The following is a 17,930-nucleotide window of genomic DNA, read 5'->3' on the forward strand; positions in this document are numbered from 1 at the left end:
TGATTGATTGATTATGAGGCATGTAAAGAGGGAAAAGAGAAGTTAATTCCATGGCAGAAAGGTGGATTTTGTCAATTTTCACCAACCAACCTGGGGATGAGCCAGACATCTACTGGTTCAGCAGGGAGAAGGCCCTTATGACACCCAGGCCACAAACAATGCTAATGGCACAAGCCCCAGTGCTCTTCCTCTTCTGGCTTTTTCTCTTCTAAAAGCTACAACACATGCTGACTGTTTTGCTTTGAGTTGGGTACTTTGCCTCCTTCACTGCCTGGCATAGAATATTATTCACCAGAAGGCAGTCCAATCTCTACACCTGCTAGAGATAAATGTGGGTGATGTATACTATTGGTTGGCTAACTCAACACTCAAGTCAAATGCCTTTTTTTTCTTTGCCCTTCCTTATTATGGAAGCTAGAAAGACTAAATATTTTGTTCCAGTCTCCTCTGTAGCCAGTGATGGCCCATGAGATATGAAGAAAAGTGTACTGGAAAGGTTCTGGGAGAGCCTGTGCCTTCTTGAAAGGGGGCAGACACTGTTGGTACCACCACATTCCCCTTCTGTCCACCTTGAACATGATCATGATACCTGAGCAGTAACAGCCTTCTCATGACCATGAAGTAACAGCATGAGGATCAAAAGCAAAAATGAGGGGGCTCAAAAATGAGCCTGGGTCCTTCACTGCATGGTCAGGTGTCTAAACCAATGCCACATACCAGCCTGCTCTAGATTCCTCCTTGCATGAAAAATATCATCACATATTTAAGCGGCTATTAGTTTGGTTTCCACCAAATTGAAGCCAGAAACATTTTTAATTGAATCACTCTCTTGACTCAATCATTTGCAACCATACTAGATCTGCACATAAAGATGATTATGACATTACCCTGCTTAAATTCTTCACAGCTTCCCACTGTCTTTGGAACAAAGTGTAAGTATCTCAGCATAGCATGTAAGGTCCCTGATACCCTCACCCAGGGCACCTACCTAGGCACATCTCCTTCTTCAAGCCGTCCCTCTTACTTTATACTCTGATAACTCCAAAATAACTTAATGTTCTCTATAAAAACCATACTTTCTTCGGCCGTGACTTTGCATAGACTTTCTCTGCCTGCTCTCACTTATCCTTCAAAATATAATTGCTTAAGCATCACCTCCTCCAGGAAACTTTTCGCCACACTCCCAGGCAGGGCTGAGTGCACCTCTTTCATTACAAAAGCACCTGGCCATACTTCTGTCTTTGCCCTAATCACGTTAGACATAAAGTGTCCATTTGCAAATGGGACTTCTTCCCTCATAGAGTGAACATCTCTGACAGCAAGGCCTATAACTTTTCTCTGCAACCCTAACACTTAACATAGTCTCTGGCACATAGTAGCTGCTCTGTAGGTAAATGCTGAAATACATTGTGTTTCAATATGTGTATATAGCAGCTCTTCCTGCCTATGGGTCCTGTCTCCCATGCACTTGCTTAGCTGGGAGTCTGCTTCTCCCTCTCCCTCTGCCCCTCCCCCCATTCGTGTTCTCTCTCTCTCTCTCTCTCTCCTCAAGTAAATAAAATAAAATAAAATAAAAATCAATGTGTATACACACACGTGCATGTGCATACACATATGTTCCTGGGTGGATGAATCTTTGTGTCAAATTTCCTTTCTTTCTTTCTTTCTTTCTTTCTTTCTTTCTTTCTTTCTTTCTTTTATTCATTCATTCATTCATTCATTCATTCATTCATTCATTCATCCATACAAAACAGAAAGGCTTCAGTAATCCAAAAGTCCCAGGTCACAAGGATGGAAAACTAAAGAAAAACAGTCAGATAGACAGAAATGTAAGGGGTTGCAAACCAGCTCAACCAGAAACCCATCTGTTTGAGAAAAGAGAAGCTCCAGCAATATACTGACAATCACCGACACCCAGTCACCACAATAGCAGACAGGTACATGGATGATAAAGGCTTATGGTTTAAGGATAGAGAACTCAGTGGGGAGTATGGAAAGGACGTAATAACTGTGCCAATACAATCATCCAGTGTTTGAAAGTTCTACCCATCCAGTTATTGTTAGAACACAACGCCACAAAATCCCAGTGGACAGGAAGAGTTCCCTTGGTTATATCCTTCATTTCCAATGTCTTCAATTTCTTCCTCTGTCCATGTCCTAGAGCTTCAAATATGTTTTGCCCATTTTGAGGGAAAAAAAATCCCAAACTTTGATCGATTCTGTGCCCCTGCTGTTATTATCTTCTTCTCTTTTGGCTGAACTGAACTTATAAAACGAGCAGTCTCTACTGCTGTGACGATCATCTCTATATCCTGCAATAAGGTTATTGTCCCCAGCACACCACTGAAATGTGTTCTCTACCATCACTGATAGACCAATCATCCAATTTCAAAAGCATCAAATCTCTCTTAGTCTGTAATCTCATCTCTTCTTTAACACCCACAAACTCTTTCCCTCTGTACTTTCTTCACACTCTCCTTCTGGGCATCGGAGACACGACAGCAGCCTAACTCCCCAATCTGTCCTTCTTTGACTTTCCTTCTTCCCTTGGTCCCTAAACACGGGCATTCTCCAAACAGATAAATAGATGTCTTCGTCAGAGGAATGCCCACCCTCCAATGTGGAGTCCAGAAAAACCTGGGGCAGGGGGACAGGACAGAGATAACTAGTTTGGAACTTCTTCAGAGAAGGTTTTGAAATCCACCTATAGCCCCCAGACTAATGATTGTAAACTTTGTGTCTACAAGATAAGGTCCCAGCTCCTGAACTTGGTATCGGTAACGCTCTACTCTACCTTTTCAACCTCATCTCTTATTCTTCCCCTACAGAATACCTCCATGTAGTAGACATATTCAAATATCTGTTGACCAAACAGATGAGTACACGAATACCTCATTCCTGGGTAACTCTACCCACCCCCACCACCCTTCACCCTTCACCCTTCAACAATATAACGTGCCTTGTACTTGCTCATTTTTAGGGTTTGCTCATATCACTTTCCTCATGTGAAATGCTTTTCCTCTTGATTTTCCAGCTATGTAAATCTTGTCCACTGTTCAAGAACAGGCCCAGTGTGAATCTCACCTTCTTCAAGACCTCTTCCTTACTAAATATATCACTACGTTCCACATATTGAGCATTTAGTGTATTGTTAATTATTTTTAAAATGACTTCTTGCCCAACCACATTTGCAGCCACGAGGGAATGGGAAGTATCTTATGCCTCTTTGTACCCCCACCCCCATAAACCTAATAAAGTAGCTTAGATAAGGAGATGCCTGGTAAATAGTTTCTGACAGCTTGGTTTCATGTAACATAGCCGTATTGGAAGATCAGGCTTGAAATCAGAGCTCTTAACACTAGTAAAATAACGCTGAAAGGTCACTGTTCCCTAAGCCTTGGTTTCCTTATCTGTAAAATTGAGAAATTAATAATACTGACTCATGGTGGTGGTATGAGCTAAGTGAGATCATGAACGTACTGTGCTTAGGACAGAGTTTGGCACATGGGAGAAGTTTCAGTAAAAGACGACAGATAATGATGATGAAGATGATGTGATTCTTCGGATAGAGATTAGGCCTGGTGAAATGAATATCTTTTACTGGAAGCCTAGGACTACTCTGAAGGAAGCTCACTCATGGAAAGGACACTGGGGAAGACAGATGCCATCACACCCTACCTGAGCTACAGCAACCCAGCAACAGAACCTTAAAACAGCTCATTTTTGGGCATGCTTCTTCCGCATCTGTCATCTCATGATCTGAGCAGTAAGCACAGAGTGAGAGCCCATTAGCTTTACACTGGGGTGATTTAGAAATACGAGCAGAGGGTCACTGTCTGTTGCTTTGCAATAATTTAACCAAATGGCAGATAAGTGCACCACGAGGCTATTATCAAAACAAAACATGAAGGTTGTCATGCCTGTGGGGTCAGTGATCTGAAGGATGCCAAGACTGTTTTTAACTTGCCCTTCCTGCGTTAGACGTGAGCTAGGCTGCTCTCTAGCTTTTATTCCAAACATAGTAAATCTGTGGTAAGAAATCTCTGGACCTTAATGATACCCATGTTTGAGAGATGGCTCCTTGAAACTCTGGACTGTGGTTTCAGTTAAAAGTTCAACAGAGACAGTGGTTGATTATGGGGGAGGAAGGTGGCTGTAAGTAGTAGAGTCATGTTTACTTTGCATTACCATTTTTTATCTCCAAGACTCAACAGCAAAACGGCCTACCTTGGAAGATGTGATTTGGTTTGACTGTGGCAGGGGAGAATCGGACAGACAAAACACAGAATTACTGAATGATGATTTAAGAACAGACGGCAACAACAACACAGATAACATAGGGACAATCCAAATGACAACATAGTTTAACATTTTGGAAGCAGGTATAGCATTTGAACAGACCAGGAAAATAGTGTTAGCATAGGGACCACTGACACAGTGAGACACCTACACATCTCCCACTTCTCTTCGCGGCTAGCACGGCTGAGCACACACTCAGTAAAGCTATTAACATGGATGACTACATGGCTGTTAACGGATATTTTGTCCAGATGGGATTCTCCCTGGGGAAAGCAAAATCAGAGAGCAAAATAATCAGCAAATAAGAAATAATTCTCCACAATGACCATGACTTCTGTACAGCTTAACTCTCAGGGACCTCAAGCTCTGGCAAAAAGAGCCTGTATGATTTCTGTCTGGGCTCTACAATATAATTTATCAACTCATGTTCCACAGAGTCAGAGACAAGAAACTAGGAAATTTTCTCAGAGGACTTCCATAATTTTCTTTAAGATTTTGTTCATTTATTTGAGAGAGAGAGAAGGAGAGGGAGAGGGAGAGAGAGAGGGAGAGCAAGCAGGGGGAGGGGCAGAGACAGAGGGACAAGCAGACTTCACACTTAGCGTGGAGCCCCACATGGGCCTTGATCTCATGACCCTGAGATCATGACTTGAGCCAAAATCAAGAGTCAGATGCCTAACCAACTGAGCCATCCCAGTGCCTCAACTTCTGTAATATTCTTATGAGCAGCTTCATTGGTTCCCAGCCATTTTCTTATGGATGGTCAAATGATCTTCTCCCATCTACATAGGTAAGAGATTTACCATGGAGATTCCCTTCTTCCTAAGCATGTTTTTTGCCCTTTTCCAGTATGCCTGTCCTGTGGAGTGACAAAAATCCCAGAGTTAGGGGTACTTGCTTAGTACCAGCTTCTGCAACCCTAGGCATCTATTTTTTTTTTTTTTAGTTTTATTTATTTATTTGACAGAGAGAGAGAGAGCACAAGCAGGGGGGAACAGGAGAGGGAGAAGCAGGCTCCCCGCTGAGCAGTGAGCCTGATGTGGGGCTGGATCCCAGGACCCTGAGATCACGACCTGAGCCAAAGGCAGATGCTTAACCAACTGAGCCACTCAGGCGTCCCAACACTAGGCATCTAAGCCACCAAAGTGATCAATAAGGCCCAGAGCAGTGACATGGGAGTGCTTCCACTTCTTCCAAAAGGCCAAACGCTGGCTCAGGTTTCCCTGCTAGGGCAGGCCACACACAGAGTCTGTGTCATACCTTAGCAGGCCAGAAGCCAGGTGACCAGTGACTGGCAGTCAGGGAAATCCATGCCCACATTATGGTAAATTCATCCACACCATCAAATCTTCTACCTATAAGATCAGGTAAACCCTAATGTCGCTCTGTGTGGTTCTATCCTCTCAGCTATACAAGAAACCAATTATGTTTTAGAAAGGGTCAGTTCTCAATACCAACTCAAATCTTTGCCTGTTAGGGGCACCTGGGTGGCTCACTCAGTTAAGTGTCCGACTCTTGGTTTTAGCTCAGGTCATGATCTTGGGGTCATGAGACTGAGCCCCACATCAGGCTCCACACTCAGTGCAGAGTCTGCTTGGGATTCTCTCTCTCCCTCTGTCCCTCCCCCTGCACATGCGTGCTTTCCCTCTCTCTCTCTAAAATAAAAATGAATAAATAAAATCTTTAAAACCCAAATCTTTGCCTGTTAACAGAGGATGACATGTTATAAACAATCAGAAGATCAATTTTTATTTGCACATGAGTTTTAAATGTGTACTGGTAAAGCAAAGTTTACCCATTCAAATTACTCTCCCTTATGCACACACCCACCATACAATGAAGGAAGGGTGCAATCGATTCAGCCCCTCAGTTCATCCAGCGGGTACGAAATAAAAACCTTACAAGAGGGGCGCCTGGGTGGCACAGCGGTTGGGCGTCTGCCTTCGGCTCAGGGCGTGATCCCGGCGTTACGGGATTGAGCCCCACGTCAGGCTCCTCCACTATGAGCCTGCTTCTTCCTCTCCCACTCCCCCTGCTTGTGTTCCCTCTCTCGCTGGCTGTCTCTATCTCTGTCAAATAAATAAATAAAATCTTTAAAAAAAAAAAACAAAAACCTTACAAGATAACAGGGCAAACTGAGGACCAGAGAACTTTACATCCTGCCCCCACAAGCTGTCACCTAAGTGGAACACCATTCAACTCAAAATATCACCTCAAAATATTCTCCTCCAGCAACTGAAGATTAAATTGCTAACACAAATTCTATCTCAAGAAGTGAGGGGGGCGGGGGTGCTAGTCCCAGATCTGCCACCAACCAAATGTATGGACTTAGATAATTGATTTTTCTCTGGGCTTCATTTTCCTCACCTGTAAAAGGTTAAATGAGATGATTCTAGGCCCCTAAACAGCCAAGAATCCATAAAAGTGAAACTACAGAAGGCAACAGACATCTTAATTCTTAATATTTCTTATCCAGAGCTCACCATAAAGCTAAGTAATGACTGAATCATTAGAAGGCCACATTGACAGATTATTGCCTGGGTAATTGTGTTTGCTGTCTACACTAAAGCCCTGCATTTGATCCGCCACTGTAACAGTCTTGGAGAAAACCAGAACTGGCTGTAAGGAAGGACAGCAGACTGACCTAGAAAGGATGTTTTAAAACCTTGCTTCAGTGCTCTGTAATTGAGGTGAACAAACAAACAGGCAGTTAAAACACAGCTGAAACATTTTTTCCTGACTTCTAAAGCTTTTTTCTTTCTTTCTTTTTGGATGACACCAGTTGTTCACAGATACCTAGAGATTGTGTTTTTTGGGGTTTTATGTGCAGAACAGAGACGTGCAGTTGCACCAAACTACAGACGTTGTAATGATCCAGCCAACAATACCTAGAAACAGGGAGCCTGAGGCTGAGTCTGGGGGTGGGAGGTGGGGGGCGGGTGGAGACCGAGCATCCAGATAAGACAAACCATAGAGAACTCTAACAGGAACAAGTCAGAAAGGGCCAGACAGGCAGGGCTCATCACCTGCTGGAGCTGTTCCCTCAATGACAAAAAGATCCTTTGTCCGCCTCAGCAGGCCCATGATACGCTTAGCTTAGCTTCTGGTGACAACACTGGGAGGAAGCATGTGGCCCAGTGGTGAATCAACCCTTCTGATATGCCAGATTGGATGAAAATGGAAGCCATTATGTTACCTGGCTGGAATGGTGTGTGGGGAATGGCCCAGAAAATTCACTTTTTGAACCTTAAAGTTCATGAACTGAGAAACAGAAAATGTTTTCTGGAAGGGATACATTTATTTTAAGCTACTGATGACATAAAATAAAATAAAATAAAATAAAATAAAATAAAATAAAATAAAATAAAATAATAAAGCCCATTAAAACAAAACAAAACATCTGTGGCTTGGACTTTCAAAAGTACCAGATGGAAAAAGCCTACAGTCACATGTTTTAGATATTCTTCAAAATACCTGTTGATTGGGCTCTGCGCCTGGTGGACGCAGACACAAGGAGTCATCTAGCACAGCACTCTGTTCCCAGTGAGGCCACACCTAACTCACCCCAGCAAATGGATGGGGATCATCCAAGGTGCAATTTCACAGCCCTTCTTGGTCACCCACCCAACAACAAACAACTCCATCTTTTGATAATACAAATAAGACAATGCCAATTTAAAGCAGGGGGTCACTGACAAGCATCCTGCTTGAAACCACCTTCTACCCCGATGTCAACCCCAGAATCTCAAAGAGAGAACCTCTGACATCTTCACAATCTCAACCTCCCTTAAATCCCTTCTCTGTCTTCTCCCAGTTTATCTGCCCCCTTCTGGCTTTACTCTCCTTGAAGTCCCTTTCCTCAAGTCTCAACAGCACTCTCAAGGCCTCATGGTTTTGCCAACCCCATGTGATGCATCTCCTCCCCAAGAGAACCCCAACCAGCTGCTCACTCTGCCCGGCTCCAGGGAGGCGGAGGATGGAGGCAACGACGCCTCCACAGAGTATGTTTTCCAGCTTCAACAGGTGTCAGCTCTATAGGGAAATCTTTCTGCTTGTCCAAAGTCAGTAATTTTGACACTCTGAAAGTTTTCCATTCTTCTTTACCTCACTTTCTACTCTACTCTCAGAAGATGATTTCACCTCTTCTTCACAGAGGAAGTAAAAGTTACTACTTGAAGCTACTGTCAGTGGTTCTTCACACCTGCACTTCTGAAAGTAACACCTTTTGCTGATTTCCAATCTCCTCCAAAGAAAGGGGCGTTCTTCCTCTCCCCTTGCAAGGTTTTAATGAAAATGAAATAAATCAATAAACATAAAATACCTAGCACGATGCTTGGCAGGTATAAATACTGGTACCCTTCCATTCTTCCCTCTACAAATTTAATCCCCCCCTTGTTTTTTGCCAGATTCTGTTACCTTCTGAGTTCTTTTTTTTTTTTAAGCTTCTGAGTTCTTAAGAACTCTGCTCTCTTAGCTGTCTCTTCTCTTCCTATTATCTTCAATCCCTCCCTTTCTATCTAGCAGTTTCCTTTTTATTGAAAAGCATATTCAAGTGACTCCCCTCTTCTTAAAAATCTTTTCATTCTTACTTCTAGGTTGTCATGTCCTCCTCTTACTCAAATATTGAGAACAGTGCTCCAGAACTCTCTGTTGCCTTCAAGTCCTATGCTCTGGGCAATGTTACTATATTGCTCTCATCCCCTTTTCCTTCATAATTTCATTGTGAAAAAATTTCCCAATTTTTGCTAACTTTACAAATGAAACTCGTTATAGCTCTACTCCAATCGCTTCTTTTCAATTCTCATTCTGCTCAAATTTTGCTCTCTTTACCTTCACTTTCAACTATGCTTCCTTTCTGGTATTTCACATCTCAGTTTATGACCAATGGCCCCATTCAGAGGACATCCAGCAAGAACGTTACTGATCTATGGCTCTTACTCTTCCCTCCCTCAGCCTCCACCATCCACCTGCTACTACCTCTTAAGAACTCCTTTTTAAACTAATTCTCAAAGCTGGATATTCCTTTCCAACCTTCCTGCCCGATTTCAGACCCCCATCAAATCCCACCTGGACTACTCAGCAGCCCCTTTACAGCACCTGGTCTTTGGATTCTCCCTGTTTCTGTTAACCCTCCGCGTGGCTACTGGCTACTTTCCTAAAAAACCAAATCTGTTCTTGCCCTCCTGTTGAAAAAAGTCTCGGCTCCCAGTCGCTTCTGTTAAGTACAAGCTGTATAAAGTGGACCGTCACGATCTGACTCCAGCTCGCTGCTCCAGGCTCGCTGCCTCACCTTCTAGAAGGTTTTGTCCCTCTCCATCTGGAATGTGGCTACTCGCCCGTTAAAACCCAGCTCAAATATAACCTTTTCTGAACAAGCTTTCTCAGACTGATTGACCTGGGCTGTTCTGCTCACTGCTCTGGACTTGGTGTTACCACGCCACCTTATTCTTACCTCTTTAGGGCCGTTAACAAGTTGTCTTTGACTCATCTACTCCATCCTCCTTACTAGAAACCATGAGCTCTTTGAAGAAAGAATCATCTTATGCAACTCTGCATCCTCAATATTCAACTGGTTTCTTGTTTGACGGGCATTTCTTGCAAGAATATAAGAGGGGATGTGGTTAAAAAAAATATGACAGAAACAAACAAGAACAGAATAAAATTGGGGTAAGAACATATTACATCCTATCCACAGCTGGTAGAGACACCGCAGTAGAAAAGAACAAGAGATAAGAACATTTCATCAGTGCCCTGCAAAACCTACATTCCAATCCATCAACTCATTTCCCTCCACTGCTCACAGAGGAATGAACGCCACAAAAAGTGCAAATATCTGGATTCTTTGCTCTCCTATTTCGGTCTTGTTTGTACCACTTTTTATCCTCTCCCAAGGTCAGTTCTCAAAACTTGATCGCAGCACCATGATTTTAATGCAGGTATACAAGAGAGCCCAAAAGCTCAAACCTTAAATTAAATTTGGCTGTTGCTAAGAGAGATCAGGCTTCAGGTAGAAGAATTGAAATCTAGCACTAGCACTGAACTCCGGTTCCTATGCCACCTAGACATGTTAAGAATGATCATATTTTGGGGCGCCTGGGTGGCACAGCGGTTAAGCGTCTGCCTTCAGCTGAGGGCGTGATCCCGGCGTTATGGGATCGAGCCCCACATCAGGCTCCTCTGCTATGAGCCTGCTTCTTCCTCTCCCACTCCCCCTGCTTGTGTTCCCTCTCTTGCTGGCTGTCTCTCTCTGTCGAATAAATAAATAAAATCTTTAAAAAAAAAAAAAAGAATGATCATATTTTAGGAGAAAAAAAAAGAATAGATGAAATTAATTTTTAAAACTCAGTTTTATAAATCCTCTCCTCTCATCCATGTTTGGGCAAACACTCTAAGAACACACACCTACGGTCCCTGCTAACTTGTTCCTGCTTCTTGACAAGCCAAAATATATCATTCAGCTTGGGTTGGTCTAACTGCTAAATAAAGCCATCAGCACAGTCTGATTTACCTGGGTTTGCGCTTTTTCAGACAAATAGCAGGAAGCTCATGCACGTAAAACACCAGCCAGGACCAGAAATTAACACTCTCTATTGACTGTTGCCAACTGAGTTCAAATGGAGGGAATGGCCTCAGCCAACATGAAGAAAGATCTCAAAAGACAGATTTTCAGGGATTTGAATCCTAAGGGACTTGCCTCAGCTCTCTTTCGGAAGTGCCAGTTTCCCTCAAATTCTCCTATACTTTCTTTGTCTTACAGAAATTTGTTTAGCCACTGGTTCCACTGGAACAGGCTAGGGGGCAGGATTCTTCCTTCAAGGTAATCTACAAGAGAAGGAGGGACATCGCAGTTATAAGGAGTAGGTATAATGCCAACTTTCATTCAGCATTTCTTTGACTTAAATGTCAAGAAAATTTGGCAGTGATTTACATACCAAAACATAAAAGGAAGGCAGGAAGCACCAAAGAAAGTAATAGTCTACTTCTTTGTTCTAAAGTCCTTTAATTAGGTCTGCATAGGTATCTATATTTTAAGAAATCTTTTTGTGTTCCAGCTACAAGGAGACACTTGTATACCCCTTACCCACAGAAATAAAGACCTAATGACAGATCATGGGAGAGGCTATGGAAAAAAAGAGGACATTGAAAATTTAGGGTGGAATCCACAAGAGAAAGAATGGTATCCTAGTATTCAAGAACAGTATTTAAGAATAGATCACAGTATTTAAAAATAGAACATTGGTTTAGGTTCTAACTCTACCACTTCCTGCTGTGATCTTGGACATTGTGTCTGTACGTCCTGTGCTCTGCAACTATAAAATGCAGATAATAATAATTCTGCATAACAAAGAGGTCTATGCTCAGTACCATATAATACCAATGGTATTTCAGCAGTAATAAAAATAATAATAATGAAGGGTTCAAGATGCTTTTTAACTGTCCATACTGCTATGAGATGGCTAACTATGTCATCCTCACCAGGAAGGGGGAAACTTTTGGATAAAGACTTTGTGTAAGCTCTCTACTTCCAAACAAGCTGAAAAGTTCATTCTGGGGATTCATTTAAATAAAGACTTAAGAATAAAGAGGCTCAGAGTCCAAGTATAGAAGTCTGGGGACAACATATGACCAAGCAATGATGGGGACGTTCACTTCTGCCTCCAGTGGCTATGGGACGGAACTGTGCAATCGTGCATCATTGGGCTGAGAGACCTGAGTGATGGACAGAGGCTTTACACCTGGGAGGCCATCCTTTGAACTTGACAGTAGTAAAGGTAAGTCCTGACTTGGTTTATCTTTTTTCCCTGTTTCTCCTAGATGCATAAGAGTTTCCTTGGCTACAAAGCCATGCCATACAAACTGCCTGAACCAGATAGCCAGGAAGAAAGAACGCGGAGAGAAAACACACACGGATGCTCCACTGGAGGGAAGGGAAGGAAATTGGCTTCTGCGTCTGTCTTAATAGACTGTCAATCCTTCATTTCCTTGGGCCTTGGAACATACACCCATATGGCTCATGTCAATGCTTTCAATCGCTCTCTGCGTCAGAGACGGAGATACCTTTTTATAGTCACTGCAGGGAATATTCTCTGACTAGTAAGCCTGTTTGGTTCTGGAGGGAACAATCAGCCTCTACAAGGCTAGCCAGCAGAAAGAAGAGCTTCTTCTGAGTCACTCTGTCCGATCCATTGCTCTTTTTGAAGTCAGAACTGATTCAACAGCAGTCTTGCTATCCAGCCTCTATTGCTGTATTTGTCAAAACAGCACTGTAGAGGTTAACAGGTGGAGAATCAGATAAACATTCAATGTTCGTGGCAAAGAGCCCACAAACACCAATATGTGCACGGCAGTGACAAGCCTTTTGAAGAGTCTTGCATTTTTACATCTACCCAACCAACCTTGTCTTATTAATTGGTCCCCTTAACAGGCGTTGTTTTTCTTTACTCCAAAAGAATGGTTATGTGCCAGGGGCATGCATTTAATTGCTACTATATCTCCTGGGACTTAAGGAACTAAGTCCATGTCTAAACCAACAAAACAGTATCTGCTCTGAGTTCTAACCACGTACAAGATGTACAGCGTCCTTTTCTTGCTGCCTAAGCACTGTAACACCAGCACACATGAACTTCCCTGAGCAGGCCAACAAAGAGGGTGAGTGCCCAGACTCTAAGCAGGGCTTCCACTCGGGGCAAGTTCAGCCAAAGTGAACACTTTCTTTTGCATTTAGTGAGATCTCCAGGGAGAAATGGACCAAGAAGTCTCACAAAGGCTGGAATCAAACCCAGGGCCAAAAAAAAAAAAAAAAAAAGGATGAGAGAGGAAATGCTAAGCTCCTCCAGAATCCAGTTAACTGGAATTCTTCCTGCTAACAAGCCCAACCAAGCCAGAGAACAAGGTTCCTTTCTGGCTTCTGCCCACCCTCATCAAAGCAGCTCTTCATAGGCTGTTATCAAAGCCCGACTTCTCTGGAGGATGCCTTCTTATCTGATTAAATGAAATATTATGCTAAATATTCAGCCACGCCGGCACTGGCTGTGTGGGTGTGCTGGATAAAATCTTCATGAACACGCCATCACAGGGTCATTTGTTTAATTTCAATTCTGCAAAATGTAAAAATAGAGGGAGCTGCCGTGGAGGGTTGAGGCTTGACAGCTTCCATGAGAAGGCTCCAGGAGCACAAAACCATGCTGCTCGGCCGGATCGCTGGCTTTCTTCCTCTGCCAGAGGAAAACGGGAAGAGAATGAAGCTGCAAGCAAGGTACTGCCTTCACTTCTCTTCTCTCTTCTCCTTTCACCTTCTCTTGCACTTAGTCTCTGCATTCCCTTCTACTCCATCAGCTTCCTCTCTCTGCTGCCCTGCCCTGCCCTGCCCTCCCCTCCGGCATCATTTTTATTCTTTTTCTCCTTCCCCAGGGACCTGTTTGCCCCAACAGCCTCGCCTGGGCCAAGCTCGCCTTCTGGAGCAGCTGATTCCAGGCTCCCCAGGTCTCACAGACTTTTCTAGGAATTGCTCTTCTGTCCCATTCCCATTTCTATCCCCTACCCCTTCCCCAGGTCCCAGACACTGAAAATGTGACGATGAGATTTCTGAGATCAATTAGATTAAGTGGGAGATGAGTTGTAGGGACTGCTTTTCTTCACGCCCCTTCATCTAGCCAAATACGTTTATTACTCCTTGAGCTCTACAACTCCTGGCAGGGGTCAGGGTGGGCAGACAGGTGGTAACTCCCTGGACTTGTGTTTTGGACAAATCAATTTTTAATTTTTTGAAGTTTTTTAAAAAAAAATAAATGCTCAAGTTTCACTCTCCATTTCTGATCTCTGAAGCCCACAGCCACCTCCGCATTGGCCTTACTACAATTGAGGCTCAGAAAGGGAAAATTTGTTTTACCAGGGATTCCAGGGCTGGGCCAAAAGCCCACGTGGGTGCTGAGGGTGGAGAGATGTTTCCCGCTTCATGCCTATTGGGGTCAGAAAGGTCCCACTATTTGACCTAGTTTCAAACCAAAGCATTTGGATTGTTTCTATTAATATGGCCATTAATATGCTGATGGAACTACCCATTCAGCTCATTCACTATGCCTAGAATGGTCTTCTGGCCTGTGGTGCCCCTACTGTGAATGACCAGTGACTTTCTCTGAAGACACAACTTCATGGTTGGCTTGAGGAAAGCCTAACAGAAAAGGCAGTCAGCAGACCACTAACTCCCAGATTCATCGTCAATCCACTCTAGACAAGAACTTACATTCCCATTATCATTCCCATCTTACGGATCTATACTTGAGTCCACTGCCAAGCACTCCCCTCTCCAAAGAACTCGATTGCCACACACACCAAATAAGGCTTCAGTAAATGAAGGTGACCCTCCTAACAGCATTAGCTTACTCAGGATCCCATTTCCTAACACACACACACACCCCTTTGCTGTAACCCTCCTGCCTCTTAGCGGCAATGTTAATTCCTTGTGCAGATGGGCAATGCATACCCACCGCGTACAAAGCACAGTGGATACTAGGGCATCTCTTAGAAGCCAGAGCCTTGTATGCACCAAAATAAAGGGTATATGGAACCCCGGCACTTAAAAGATACATGCAGTGTTTCTGCTTTGGGCACATTAGGGTTTTGGATCAAATCAAGGAAATGATGATTTTAGCACACAATTTGAAGAGTAATCATGCCTAGGCAGAAAATGAAATGTACCAATTCACAGATGCAAAAGGGGGAAAGGAGAGAGAGAAAGAAAAGATCCTGATCAGGCTGAAAGAACAATGAAAATCAAAACAGTATAAACTGTAGCAGGCACCCCTAAGAGATAGCAACCCCTCAGCAGGACAAGTGGAATGGGTGATCATTCATCGCAGAATTGTACATAGCAGCCCAAAGAGCCACACTCCGCCTGGTAAAAGCAGCAGGCGGTGGGACCAGAGCAGTGAAAACCCCTCCGGAGTGCACCTGCAGCCCTGGGGCTGGTGGTTCAGATTCAAGTGTACAGACTACAGATGTGTCTGATGGGGAAGCCCGGTCAGGGAACACAGTGAGCTCATCTGCAAAGACATGAAAGGACTGCTAAGGTCCAAAAGCAAAGGCTGGAATAAGGTGGTGGCAGGGACCACCTTTATAACACAATCACCTTATAAAGATGTGATTCCTTTTCCTTTTATTTTTTTAAAGATTTATTTGAGAGAGAGAGAGCACACAGAGAGAGAAGGAGAAGCAGACTCCCCACTGAGCAGGAAGTCTGAAGTGGGGCTCAATCCCAGAACTCTGGGATCACGACCTGAGCCGAAGGCAGACGCTTAACCAACTGAGCCACCCAGGCGCCCTAGAGATGTGATTTCATTCAAGGCCTGTGATCCTTGAATACATCTGGACAAGAAATCGAGCAAGGCACTCATATTTGGCGACAGTGTCAAATTGGGGTGCTATAGCAATACCCCAGTTTGGCTACATAATGGATCGGTTGCTCATACCAGTTTCCTTCCAACACTAACACCAAAGCCCAACCCCAAATCTCCACAACCAAACAGCCTTTGTGTGTGGACCAGGGAAACCAGAACTTCCACGTAAACCTTGGGGACCTGGTCTCCTGAATACTGATGATGGTGATGACACCCAGCAGAGCTCTTGGCCCAAGTTGCAAGCTGAGGACAAGATCTGCTGGGCATGTTACAAAGTAAATGCACCAAGGGGTGGCGGGAGGAGGGTTCAGGCAAACATGGGTGACCTCACCAGCAGCCTCACTGCACACTGTCAAAGGCAGGCGGTTTGTTTTGAGTATGGGGCGGGGGGAGGCACAGCTAGGGACACCAGGTATAAGCCAGAGAGACGTGATCTTCAAGTAAGGAACAAAGGCAGAGGCACCGCTGAAGAGGGAATAAATGCTAACCTCACCCAGAGCATAAGACTGAACGGCTCACACAGGAGACATGTTTGTATGTTGCCCTCTAACCTTCTAAATGATGTTGAATGAAAAAGGTCAGGTCACACCACAACAACAGTCTGGATGCCTCTCTCTGATGTGCCTGCTCTATGGTGAGCCTCAAGATCAGAGTAGGGGCTGAGTAGGACTTTGGGGTGGGGGATAGAAAGGCAGATTTCCCACTTGTTTCCAATATTGGCTTCCTGAGCTCAAAGAGAGAGCCCCAGTTGAAATACGCCCCTCTTGAAAAGCCCCTAGGCAGAGAGCTCCTCCTCCATAAAACACTCTTTGTATCTCTGAGAGGTGATGTGCCCACATAAGCCCTGGCAGAGGAGACAGCTCAGCCCCCTGCACAAATTTCTTTATCGTCTTCCAGAGTAGTGGGAGTTTTACATCTGCTACTGTCATGAAAACATTTTATTATTTTTTTTACAAGTCTTCTTTTTTTTTTTTTTTTTAACTTCCTTGGATAAAGCTGGGGCTCTTCCAAGTGGATGTGATGTGCACAATCTTTCCACCCCCTTCAGTTCTGCTCACCCCCCACAACTGCTCCAGGCCCACCAGAACTCAGCCTGGGGGCGCACTATCAGGTGCTTGTTCATATGTGGCCTTGGAGCAATGTGGCCTGCTAAAGGACTCCCCGAGGAATGAAGTTTCTCCAGGCAGGAGGCTGGCTGATGGGTGCAAACAAGTTGTTAGGGCTCTAACAACTTCATGCTAATGACCACAACTTCTCATCTCCTCATCTATTCCAGAAGACTAAATCCATTTCTTCTGGAATGGGACTCCATGCACCACTAGGTCCAAAGCAGGAGTTCCTCCAATTACTAGACCTTCCACCTCTATTCTAGGAGGAAATTAGGAAAAGCAGAACCTCTCCCTAGTCTCACTAGGCATCTTCAGGTAAACCCCATGATGTCCACTTTGTCTTTCTCCCAAATCGTGGACTTTTACAACATAAGGAAATAGCCATAAAATTGATGTGGGTAGCTTGGTGGGGGGAGGGGAGCACCACTCGAACAGGGAAAGCCAGTGCCCCCAGTAGGAACTTTTGCCAGAAAGCTGGAGAGGTGACTTGATCTCCCTACCACAGCCCTGCCCTCACCACTTGCCTAAGCACATCTCTGGAACTGAATGGAGAAAGAAGCCAGCTTAGCCATCTCTGGAAAATCGTGAGAGAGATAGTCTATCCCAGTGGTCTCCTGGGGACACCAGCTCTCAGGAGGGGACACCACAGCCAGGCCACAATCCATGTTAATAGCTTTACTGTGCCCTCCGGTAACTTCGAGGCTGTACTCAAGATTCAGAGAACAAACAGCACCCCTCACCCCCACGCCAATGTTTCCACAGCCTCCAGGTTCCCCTGGCTTCCCCATCCTCACTCCGGCATCCAGGTGTGGTCCTCCCAGGGCTGAGGAAGGTCGAGAGAAGTTCTTACCTGGGTCTGCTGGGAGAGACACTCATGGGGCCCGCCGGTCGGGGCGCCCCGGCTGCTGCCTGCTGCTCACCGCATCTCCCGGGGAGCCCGGTTTTGCAAAGAGGAAAGCCAGTCCCATCTGGAGCAGAGAGGAGGAGTGGAACCCGAAGACGCAAAGAGCGGAGGAGCCAAGCCCGGGTGGGGGCCGCAGCGCAGCTCCCCGAGGGGCTCAGGGCTCGGGCACCGTGGGCGCAGGGACGGCGATCTGTGTCCTGGAGGGGCGGGGTGGGAGGGTAC

At 44.7% G+C, this 17,930-nt stretch overlaps 1 protein-coding gene across 1 annotated transcript in view; it reads right to left on the reverse strand.

The window, feature by feature from the left end:
• Nucleotides 1-17,930, reverse strand: part of GRAMD1B (GRAM domain containing 1B) — a 233,120-nt gene that overhangs the window by 214,905 nt on the left and 285 nt on the right. Inside the window, exon 2 of the mRNA XM_040631103.1 lies at nt 17,655-17,905. Within this exon, the coding sequence (XP_040487037.1) occupies nt 17,655-17,680 (26 nt within the window). The 5' untranslated portion in view covers nt 17,681-17,905. The remainder of the gene's footprint in view (nt 1-17,654; nt 17,906-17,930) is intronic.

This window comes from Ursus maritimus, unplaced genomic scaffold (genome assembly GCF_017311325.1).
Source record: "Ursus maritimus isolate PB19 unplaced genomic scaffold, ASM1731132v1 scaffold_16, whole genome shotgun sequence".
NCBI lineage: Eukaryota > Metazoa > Chordata > Mammalia > Carnivora > Ursidae > Ursus > Ursus maritimus.